Source organism: Papaver somniferum, chromosome 8 (genome assembly GCF_003573695.1).
Source record: "Papaver somniferum cultivar HN1 chromosome 8, ASM357369v1, whole genome shotgun sequence".
Lineage (NCBI taxonomy): Eukaryota > Viridiplantae > Streptophyta > Magnoliopsida > Ranunculales > Papaveraceae > Papaver > Papaver somniferum.
Window position 1 is genome coordinate 30913494 of NC_039365.1, and position 12424 is coordinate 30925917.

At 36.8% G+C, this 12424-nt stretch overlaps 1 protein-coding gene and 1 pseudogene across 1 annotated transcript; one reads left to right on the forward strand and one right to left on the reverse strand.

Annotated features, from left to right (window-relative positions):
• Nucleotides 1–175: 175 nt before the first annotated feature.
• On the forward strand, nt 176–5149 carry LOC113304880 (annotated as a pseudogene).
• A 2272-nt stretch (nt 5150–7421) lies between these two features.
• On the reverse strand, nt 7422–10961 carry LOC113304775 (peptidyl-prolyl cis-trans isomerase FKBP53-like). The gene is made up of 11 exons (XM_026553913.1): nt 10803–10961; nt 10605–10678; nt 10282–10517; nt 10039–10175; nt 9158–9458; nt 8830–9000; nt 8305–8551; nt 8116–8203; nt 7992–8033; nt 7850–7898; nt 7422–7764 (listed from the first exon to the last, which is right to left on the reverse strand). The coding sequence occupies exons 1-11, from the start codon at nt 10813–10815 to the stop codon at nt 7680–7682; spliced, it is 1443 nt and encodes a 480-aa protein (XP_026409698.1). The 5' UTR covers nt 10816–10961; the 3' UTR covers nt 7422–7679.
• Nucleotides 10962–12424: the final 1463 nt, after the last annotated feature.

Below are 12424 nucleotides of genomic sequence, written 5' to 3' on the forward strand. Positions count from 1 at the left end.
AAAAAAACAAAAAAAAAAAAAAAAAAAACAGGGAACAATACGTGAATCAAATAAATCCAGCGGGAAAAGAAAAGGCCAAATTCTCTATTTCTTCTAGAAGACAATTTTTTCAACTTTCAAAACCCTCCTCTCAAATCTTCCCCTGCACTCTCCCCATCTCTATTCTTCTCTGAAATCCGAACTTGTCAAAACAAAAATGGCGCGTAATAAGGTGATTCTTCTTCTTCTTCTTCTTCTTCTTCTTCTTCTTCTTCTTCCGGAAAGTTGTAATCGTTATGTTGTGCTATTAGTTTTGTAAAACCCTCATTATGAATTTTCGTTGATTTGTTTGACAACAGGAGGCATTGATTTTACTGATTGATGTTGGTCCATCTATGCACAAACTTCTTCCAGAGGTTGAAAAAATATGCTCTATGCTTGTACAGAAAAAGGCATGTCTCTTTTTTTCTACCCCCAATTTGTTTAAAAATCTATTTTACTCTTATGGAGATTTATCGGGTTCAAAGTATCGTTTTGTTTGATTTTGTTGCAGCTAATTTTCGGCAAGTACGATGAAGTGGGTGTCGTTCTATTTGCAACTGATGGTAATTTCTGATTTCTTCAGTTCCTATAATGTTATGTTGTTTGATGAAATGCTCGATGTGAATGGTTGATTCCAGTCTTTGTTTAGCTCAATCTTGTGCTACTTACATGAGCTTTTTAATGTTTCTGATTTCTGAATTGAGGAATCGAGAGGATGATGATGTGGTAGAGTAATTGTAACTTGTAAGAATGAGTTTTGAGTCAGAAGTGGTCTTGTTGGTAGGCACTAAAAACCTAGGCATTGGGATCAATTTATTGTGGTATGGATCTCGTTAGAATCTGGCTATGATACGATAAACCCTCGGGTTCGGATGTTACTATGGTGAAGTTTTTGACTCTCAGTGAATCAATTGCATGTGTACTTTTGTTGTAAAATTTTTAATTGAAGCTGTTCAAGTTGGAAATCTTTTTCGTCTTCTTAGTTATCTAGTTGTGGATAAATGTGTAATCTATGTTATTGTTTGGAATCCTCAGATACTGATAATGAGCTGACAACTGAAGTGGGCGGTTATGAACATGTGGTGGTATTACGAAATTGTAAAGTTGTTGATGGAGATATAATAGAAGCGTTACAAAGTTTGCCGAGGGGAGCAGCTCCTGGTGATTGTATCCTACAGTATGATTTCAATTATTGATGTTTATAACTTAATATATGGGTGTTATTTGTATTTTGATGTATAAATAGTTGGTACCAAAAGCCTTCTTATTAGAATGGTGTAATCCTTCTGAAATACCAGTCTTTTGAGCCTGTAGTGGTTGTCTTCTACGAAGTCATTAGGCATCATACTTTACTAGTTGGGTTCGGTTAGTCATCTATATTTGTTTAACTTAGAGGTGACATCTTTAAATGCCCCTACGATTGCCCATTGCTTATGAGACAAAGCTCAACTTGTGAGTCAATGTTGTGCCTCCTGATAAGTGCTACACTTACTAGATATTTTTTTTTACGGTGAGTGCAGTACTAGGTTAGGTTTGTGGTTTCATGGTGGCCTGCGTTTTATATCATGACAATTTTTATTTTTTAATTACATATCTACATATACTTTTTCATAAGGATTTTTAAAATGTGTAGTCCACATGCTATTCTTACTGAAGTGAAGATACTATGTTTACTTGGTCTAGGTAAACCATGCGATTCATATCTGAAATACATAGAAGCAAATTAGCTTTTAAATTGCTGAAATGACAAGGCACAGCGCCAGCTTGCCTCTCTAGTTCCCCTTAGTCCTTGATTTTCTTGACTTGGTTCTAGTTCTTGATGCCATTGTGGTGGGTATGGATATGATGATAAAGAAATTTGGTCAAACCAGCAAAGGAAAGAAGCGCCTTTGTCTTATAACAGACGCGAAATCTCCCATTAAAGATCCATATGAAGGAACGAAAGAGGATCAAGTCGACACCGTTGCTGCACAAATGAATGCTCATGGCATGAAACTGGAATCAATTATCGTGCGGGGAAGATCAAGTGGGGATGCGGCTAAGGGCTTCATGGAAGAAAATGATTCTCTATTAGTTCATTTCTCAAAAAAAGCTAGTGCAAAAACAGTTTATGTTGAAAGCCCAACTTCGTTGTTAGGTGCAATTAGAACTAGAAACATATCTCCAGTCACGACATTCAGAGGAGACCTTGAGCTGAGCCCAAAAATGAAGATTAAGGTGAGAAAATGTGACAGCTGTATTTCAGTGACTGTGTTGCATTATCATGGCTTGTTTATGTTTTCTATACCTTATTGACATTCCGAATTACTTATTATCAGGTGTGGGTATACAAGAAAACAGCCGAAGAGAAGTTTCCTACTCTAAAAAAGTACTCTGATAAAGCACCTCCTACAGATAAGTTTGCTACTCATGAAATCAAGGTAGATTATGAGTACAAAGGAGTTGAAGATCCTACTAAAGTCATACCCCCAGAACAAAGGATCAAAGGTTATCGCTATGGACCTCAAGTGGTTCCTATTTCATCTGACGAATGGGATGCTGTCAAGTTCAAACCAGAAAAGAGCGTGAAACTTTTAGGGTTTACAGATGCTTCCAACATTATGCGGTAACATATAGTTGCTTGATCTGGTTACCAGTGATTTCTTATTCTCATTGTAAAACTAAAGTAGTTGTGTTACCCAAAGTCTGAATCTCTTTGAACATCACATCACCTTGTCTTCGTTTCTCTGATTTTTGCTGTTTGGTCTGGGTTATGCATGTGATATTTTACCTCAGGGCACTATTATATGAAGGATGTTTCCATCTTCATTGCTGAACCTGGCAACGGGAAGGCCACTCTTGCAGTTTCTGCCTTGGTAAGAGCAATGGCGGAAATGAATAAAGTCGCGATTCTCCGTTGTGTATGGAGACAAGGTCAGGCGAGCCTAGTTGTTGGGGCTTTAACACCCAACCCTTCAAACGTAGATAATATCGTAAGTCCTATCATGCATTTAAACTATATGTATACATGATATTTACATAGATCTATGCATAGAAATTTTATCTTCAGCTTTTATTTTAATTCTTAACATAATTCAGCATGTTTGTGAATCTTGTTGAGCAGCCAGATTCGTTTTACTTCAATGTGCTTCCATTCGCTGAAGATTTTCGAGAGTTTCAGTTTCCATCGTTTAGCAACTTGCCTTTGTCAATGCAGCCGAATGAGAAGCAACAAGAGGCAGCAGACAATTTGGTTATGATGCTTGACCTTGCACCCCCAGGCAAAGAAGAAACTCTGCGGCCTGAATTTACACCTAATCCTGTCCTTGAGGTTCATCCTTTGCAACCATTTCATGCTTGTAGTTGTAATTGGGCGGTCATGATTCATAGATGCCTACCCTAGACTATTTAACTATTCTGTTTGCATGCACATTTTCTACTACCTCTGTTAATAATGATATTGCATGCCTTGTGTGGTTTTAGCTGCAATAATTGTTTTGGATCTGGTGCCTAATTATATCGGCGTTCTGCTTCACTGTTCTTCTGATCTTATGTGGCCATTCATATTTCAGCGTTTTTATCGTGTGCTCGAGATAAAATCAAAGAAACCAGATGCTGAAGTGCCTCCACTTGACACAACACTAAAACGGATAACTGAACCTGATCCAGAACTTTTCCAAGCAGTTCGAGCTGAAGGAGAATCCAAAGGTTGTAAATACTTCCCTCATTTAATATTTTGATAGTTCTGAGGATGGTTAAAAATTCTTAAATGCACTTGCACAGACTTTTATTTATATACACTTGACCTATTTGAAGTTACCGTGTTAAGGAAATCGTTTTGTGATGTAGATTAAGAAGTCTGCCAGACGATTATTGAATGAAAAGCCCTCAAGTTCACATAAAGATGAACTGGAAGGTGCAGTAGATGCCCTTGGTCATCAAGCAGTCCTTTCTCTTAAAAACGAATCATCACAAATGGTTGACAAAGTTGGGAGTGAGACTCCAATTGAAGATTTTGAGGCCATGATGACACGTAAAGGTCGTGCAGACTGGGTCGATAAAGCCATCAAAGACATGAAAAATTTAATATTTGACCTGGTAGAGAACTCCTATGAAGGGAATACCTACCAGAAGGCAGTGGATTGTCTGGTTGCACTTCGCAAGGGATGCATTCTTGAGCAGGTACATCATTTTCAGTATTTTGGTTAAATTTCCTGATTGTATATCTGTGGTTACTTTGTATTTGAGATGGTTGTCATTGAAAAAAAAAAACAATTTTAAGATGCTTATAATCTTTGGTTTTTAAGTCATGTTCTGATCTGAAGAGCCAGTTTCTGGTTTCTGGTTTTGACGTTAGAACTTAAAAGGATTCTAGTGTGTATCTCCATGATTTACCTAATCCGTTTCAGTTTTTTTTTTAAAGATACGCTGGGATTCTGGTATGTTGGCTGGAGATTTCTGACAGATTGTTCTTTTTTCAATGATTTTTTAGGAGCCTAAGCAGTTCAATGATTTTCTGCGCCATCTTTGTAAGTTTTGCTCAGAGAAATACCTCTCGTCCTTCTGCAACTTCCTTGCCTCCCAACAGATGAGGTTGATAAGCGACACAGAATCTTCAGACAGGTTTATTTTCTTTCTTTTTTTCCCCTTGACCCTAAGCACTCATCAAAGTTTTTCACAATATACGTCGTGACTTGTTTCTCACTCGTTTTCTGTGTTCTCAATCAAATTGTTCCCTTGGACAGTGACGTAACAGATGAAGAAGCCGGAAGTTTCTTGGTCAAAACTGAACCTGGTGTTTAGGTGAATAAAAATCTTTTGTTGAACGTACAGTTGGAGAAACAGACAGGTTGTGACAAAAGAACATTCCTTTTTCCAGAAAGAAGTTGTAACGAGTTCTGTCAGCCATTTTCTACCCAATTTGGTTGATGCATTTTGTTCCCATCGGTAACATTTGTTAGAGAAAGTTAAGGCAGTCCTCCAATTCATGATGTTGAGATGCAGCTTAATTTTTCTGATGGCTATCTCAGTCGCGATTTCGTTTTTGTATGAACTTTTGTATCTCTGGATCTTGGGATTTTTGCACTAAGGGAGCTTTGTAAATTCTACCTTCTCACCATGGCATGCATGGACCACAACTTATTTCCTACATGCTAGTCATTCCATGTTCACGGAATGTGTTGAAAATATTAGTGAATCTGAGCCAGTGTGATCTCTGCTTCTACTGTCTGTACAGTTTTAGAGATGACATTTCATGTATTTTTGTTTTTTTAGATCGATTTGCATTTCCAGTGTTTTAGTTATAATGGCCCAAAGAACTTTTGGAACAATAGCCAGAAGAGATTTAACTGCTCATAATCTCCCATACTTCAACGGCATAAGGGGATAATTTGACAGTCCGATGGTGTATCATGTAGCAATATTTTGCCATAAAGGAATGAGTAAAATTAGCGCGACTGGTGACTTCATCTTCTCCATAAGATTGATTTCCCATTTTAGGTCCAAAAGCCTCAATTCTGATAGTGATGTCTTGATCTCCTTCGGTGCACTACTGATGCTTTTCACTTCAGAGTCACCTTTGGTTGTCGTAATGGTAGTTCTTTGGCTTGGTGTAGGAATTGCCTCCATGACTTCGCCTCTGTACGTATCCAAGTATCTCCTACAAAATTGCGAGGTCGCGTTGGTAGGACTAACTGTTTGTAACCCGTTATAGGGGCGGCATGGTTTATTAGAGGACGGCATTTTAATAGGACAAAAAGGGTCATTACATGATCATTCAAGGTGTCCCTTATTAAAAAAATACTGGAAATGACAAATTAACCCTCATAATTGATAACCTAGTTTAGTGTTAATGATTAATTTCACTTATATTAACTCAAAATCAAAACCAAAATCAGATTTTTAGAGTTAAAAAAAAAAGTTTAGAGGAGAAGGTCAATCTCAATCAATTGAAGAAATTAACCAACAAAATGAACAACCAGGACCTGAAAATGACCGGGTATACTTCTAAATTAGTCCCAACTAGCTTTTTGTTGCTCAAAGTTATCTAAGGTACGTAAAAAAATTCAATTTTTTTACATTTTCAGAGCTAATTACGGTTGGAATTGTGCTCATAACCAACCGTAAATCGAAGTTACGGTTCGTAAAAGATGAACTACCAACCGTAACTGGTTAAATTTGAAGAAAACCCAATCGTAAAACCAGTTACGGTTAGTAACTAAATGTTCGATACGAACCGTAAACCAAATGCTCGATACCAACCGTAACTGAGTTACGGTTCGTAACCAAATGCTCGATACCAACCGTAACTGAGTTACGGTTCGTAAACTAAAATGGTTACCAACCGTAACTGAAGAAAATTCTCAGATATAAGAACATACGGTTGGTAATTGAACTATTACCAACCGTAACAACATCAAAATATCCAGTTACGGTTCGTAATTGAGTTAAAATCAACCGTAACTCACATAAACCCAGAAATTTCAATTTCAATTTTCATCTAAAACCCTAATTTTCGATAGAAATTAAACTTAAATCGAACAAAATAAACCAAATCGTAATCGGGTTTTCAAAACATACCTCATATAAGTCATTACACTACACTTGATTAATTTTCGAATCGCTGATAATCGAAGACGATGAAATTTTGAGTTTAATGGAGGTTACGGTTGATGGGAGGAGGAGAAGAAAAGAAAGAAAACAAATTTTCAATTTAGCTTTGATTTAGGTTAAAAAATGGGGAGGGTAATCTAGTTAATTTACACCCTCTACAGGACATCTCCTAACCAACTAGAGGGACATTACTATCACACTGCCGCCCCTCTAATAAACCATGCCGCCCCTATAACAAGTTACAACAGTTTGCTTTCTGCAATTGGTCATCTTTTTGCCCACTTGGTAAATTTTCTTTTCGTTGATCAGGCACCACAAGCCTGGAAATGGATGTTTGTGGTGGTAGCAGGTCCAGCTATCTTTCAGTTTCGACTAATGTTGTCACTTTCGGGGTCGCCTATTTGGCTCTACATGAAGGACAAGAAAGAGGAGGCAATCGAAACTTTATGTTTGCAATCACACCTGTCCCTCTTCCGGCCGTGAGTAGATTTGAGACCATTACTCGTTTCCAGAACAATACCTGTGGAACTGTGTAACATGCTTGGAGGCAACCTCAGGATGTGGTTTCCGATGCTTCCCCATAAGAAACCTCTATTCGGCGCCATCTTATTCTCAAACTTCTCCAAAATACAGTTGGGTTGTGTTTATCGAAAAACTTACCAAATGGTCATGGTCTCCTAGGACCCAAGCATTTGATGTATTTGTGGAATCCTGATGTATTTGTGGAATCTTAGTTGGTGTACTAGTACCTAATATCTTAGTACCATTTCAACAGAAAAATGGTACTCTGACTGAACAGAATAGAGAGATGTTCTAATATCATAAGTGACATTATAATAAAAATTGAGACTTAAAAGGTTGTGTTGGCGCTAGAACATATGTCAATGAAGCTAAGGGTAACTCCAACAAACAAAATAAATGTTTAGTATCAAAAACTTGAATTTGATTTTTCATCAAACTACCTACTTGGTGGTGGTTCCTATATCTGGCTGCAATTTTGTGCTTCAGGATATATGAAAGACTGGTTCCCAAAACATACTCATAGAAACAAAGGCAAAGGAAGAGGATCATTTGCGGACATCAACCAACTCGACATCAAATACCAGCCATGCGTTTTGTGGAATTTGTGGAGGCATTCCTTTAGCTCCATAACTAAAACACAAGAAGACAATATATTTTAGTAAAAAGAGTCATGCAAAATAGAAAAGGGTAAAAAGGCAAAACAGCATATACACACCCCATTGATGGTGGGAGAGTGAGTCTTCTTTTATCACCAACACGCATCCCTGATTAAAACACAATACCGAAGTTACATGTAGAACAGGATTGGAATTAATAAAATGGAACCACAGGCTTTTGATCAAGTTCAGAATGCATACCCTTGACACCGACATCCCATCCCTTGATAACTTGCCCTACACCTGTAAAAAGAATATTTACATATCAGAACATTTACTAGAACTACATTTGCTAAATTACAAATTAGGGAAAGTAAGAATGTACCTAATCGGAACTGAAAAGGTGGTCCCCTGATATTTGAGTCAAATATTTTCCCATTGCTCTTTAATTTACCAATGTAGCGCATTGAAACCTAAAACCCAGTAAACGATTGTAAATCAATCAATTGAATTTTTAGAGTAATGCTTATATTTTTCACTCACTAGAGTAACAAGGTAACCATAAGTGACATACCTTGCTTCCATTATCAGCTTTTTTTGCATCGGCTTTGCCCATTCCTAACTCCTCAATAACCATACCATTATCAAAAGTTCTGACTTGAGATCGCTTTTTCTCCTTCTTGTCTTCAGTTACCACAGTAGGTGCTTTCTTTTCTGCTACCTCTTTACTTGCACTTGCATCACTCTCTTGGGCTTTATTCTTTTTCTTATTTTTCTTTTTCTTAACCTGACCATCATCTTGATCAGCGTTATCAACACTCCTGCACATATCACACTGTTATTCTCCAACTCTATCTAGCACACTGATGGTATACATAAGAAGGGTTTCAATAAAACACACATTTCTGAAAATTGTGTGTTCAAATCAAAACATTCGCACAAACGTGCTCTGACATAACCACATTAGCTGATGAACAAGAGTTGTTTACAGTTACGCAAGCACATGTAAACACACCAAGAACAGATGAACACAATTAACCATTAATAATGCACACACGGCAGACTAGGAAAATATTTACATGTAAACAACTTAACTTACTTATCATTTGGTTGTTCTTCCTTAGGTTTGTCTTCTACACGATCCTCTACCATTTTGTCACTCTTTTCCTCATCCTCAGCTACACCTTTTTTACCCTTCTTTCTCTTCTTTTTCGACTTATTGTCAGATTCTTGCCCAATAACAGATGAAACTTTAGCCTCTTCAGATAACCTGCTATTACAAATCAAATGAGCAATACAAAAGAAAAGATTTGGACTACTAATGGTTAAAGATGATGCTTTCTTTGCTCTATCCATTTACAAATATGCTACACATCCTTTGTCTCGATAATAATATCTAAGTAAGAAAGGAGGGAATAACAGCTCACTTCTCAGCATTGCTATCTTGAATGATGCTCTCATTTTTCCTTTTTGCGCCTGCACCTTGAACACTGCCATCTTCTACCTTCTTGCCATCCTTGGTTAAGTTCTTCTCAGATTTAACTTCTTTATTTTTATTTGTAGAGGTGATGGGAAAACCATCTTCATCTTCATCTTCGCTTCCCAAGGCATTATCCTTGACAACAATTTGTTTTTCATTATCAGCACCATCTGACTTCTTAGGATGTTTGCTGTTTGCATTCCCATTTTCAGTAGGTTTCTCATCATCCTCTATCTCCTCAATGACAACTGTTTCAGAAAGCACAAAAGCATCTCAGGTTAGGAACAGTCAGCTATGAATAGCATAAATCTTTTGCCAGTAAAACACATCACCAAGGCAGACACAACTATAAATTTTAGTTACATCAACTAATAAAAAGAACAAATAACAAGTGTAAACAGGTACAGTGGCAACTAACTCCAACCAAACCAAAGCGAAAAAAAAAAAATACTCCACAGCTATTTAAAAAATTGTCAAAAGAGAAACCTTAAGAATCTACGCACATAAAAACTCTTAAGAAAAAACTATTCCCAAAAATTTGGTCCTCTAAATGACATTTTAATCAGATGCATTGTGAACTTAGAGGGTGCAGATATCCAGAAACAGCAAAGGCCATCAAGAGAAATGAACGTATGGTCACTGAAAAACATTACAACTCACAAAAAACGCCAACCTAACAATATGTCATTGTTAGGCGGTTGTATGTGAAACTACTGTATCCAAACTTAAAGATTTTCTCCCAATAAACTCAAAGCTCATTCTACAATAGGTTCACTATTTTACTTTCAACAATGAAAAGTACAGACCGGCCTGAATTAGTGATTTTACCTGCACTCTTGCCTGATGGAAACATATCAAGATCCTCACCATCATCCTCAAGGTACTCATCATCATTATCATTATCAGAATCATAATTGAATTCCTCAGAGTCAGTATCCTCCCCAGAGATACCATCCACAGAGTCACTAAAAACGCAAGTTAAGGCAATCCAATATCCAGAAATTCACACAAAACATCTCAAAATAACTAAAACTAAACGATTTATCTACAAACAAACAATCAAAAGGATACGATTCATCATCATTATAATCATCATGTCCATTACTTCCCAGATAATAACCAGTTAGATGCACACTCCGAGGACCATGAACTGATAAAATTACTTTATCTTCTTCCTCAAATTCAAGATCCAAAGGAGATGTTTCATTCTTCCCTGGCAATAAAGCACATAAAAGAATTGGAGCCTTATCTCCCACAGTACATTCAACTACAGACCTCTGTTTTGTGCCGCCAATACCCAAAGTTGCCTGCAAACATCAAATCAAACTTTCTTAAACCCCTAAGCACCTTAAAACCCTAAACCCTAAAATTTCATGACTATGAAAAAAACAAACCTGAGAAATATGAAGGCGTCCTAGGTCATCATCGTATGTATGAACGAATGGTTTTCCTGCTTTGATTTCAACTCCTACACAGAAGAAAAATAAACATAAGACATAAACCCTAACATTAACTTAAGAAAATCAACATAAAAAAATGTGTGAAATACGAAATTTTGTAGTGATTGTGTGATTTCAAGATGAAAAACTGACCCCAGAAAGCCATTCTTGAGGATTGATTTGGAGTTTGAGAGAAGAATTCTAACAGCGGCGGAGCTTAAACCCCTGCGCTACAAAAAGCGCCGCTTTGTGAAGAAGGCAGAAGTGAAGAGAATTGATACAGTGCCCTGAAAAATGAAAGCGATTATATAGCCGAGAGATTCTTGTAGTCCTGTGATACCAAGGGTTTTACACTTATGATAAGGGGTAATCGGCTGTCAAAATCCGATGGCCGCTAATTTACGGATGAGGGTACCAAAATTAAACTAAAAAGTCCTCTATCTTATGTGAATTGATTCCCTTTTCAGTAATTTGGCACCTCCAATAGCAATGTTGTAAAATTCCAGAACTTCTCTGATAAGGTTAGGGTTACCGAATTCCATAAAATATATTTTTTTTGGCTAAGCCGAAGTCTATTATTGAATAGAAATGTCTACAAAGAAGGTTGACAAGAAGAGAAGTCAAAGGACCTTTCTTTTTCTTTTGAAAAGAGATCAAAGGATCCCAAACACTTAAATACTATTGAAATTTATAACACGAAATTTTGGAAGCTCAATAGAATTTAGGAAATAAGGTCATACCTAAGTACTTCACTTTCCTGTAACAATAATAAGCTTCACGATAAGTATGATGAAACTGAATTGAAACATAACTCTTCCGAATTATTTTTGTCTAACAAACCATGAAATGTTAGAACTAGTAAATGAATAACAACATTAATAAAGTCCGACCGAATCTTAATACACTCAACACCCCACTTCAAAGCCTATTCTAAGCCCACAATTATACCAAACTAGCTCTACTAGGTAACTTATTGTCGTACCAGAGCCAATACACATATCTCTAAGCACATTGCTTTCAGCGTCCCTAACCATTACTCCAGCACGTGCGACGCTTGAATTTCCCTTAACCGCGCCATCACAACACAACAAAAGTTCAGCTCTCTCCGGTGGACACCAAAAACATTTCATCGGCTCCGTAACCTTAACCTTTATGTGCATAACTCTATATAAATTCAACACTTGCAACTCCTACGAATTATTTCTCATATACCCCTTAAGACGGGAATAAAAATCATGGACCCCTTAAGACGATAAGAAAAATCATGGATCAGGTGAAAGACTCGCTTCTGAAAGAAAAACCAACTCGCTATATTTTGTTCATAAAAAACTTTGTTTCTTGTCTTCCATAATTCAGATCAAATGACTAAGATGGTAACCACCCACAAATCTATTAACATTCTACTTTTACCTTTGACAGCTTTGTAAGAAGTAGAAAGATTTAAATGCGGTGTTGAACAAAATATACCTGCAATCTACGTCAAGATCGAGTCGAGAAAGACAATACCACAAAATATAATCAAAAGACACTTCCACATTCTTACACAAGAAACATTTGTTCGCAAGAGCAACTTTAAATCTACTACTTGCTTTATCAAAAGTGAAAAAGCGGGAGTCTAACAACCACACCCAATATTTCGTTTACGCAATTTTTATGGACTAACTCTAATATATTTCCAAGAGAATCAACTAGACAGTCAGGCTCAATCACGAAAAATACATCCAAGAGTTATATCTCTATTTCTCAAATAAATCTGCAATCGAATAGATAGGAAA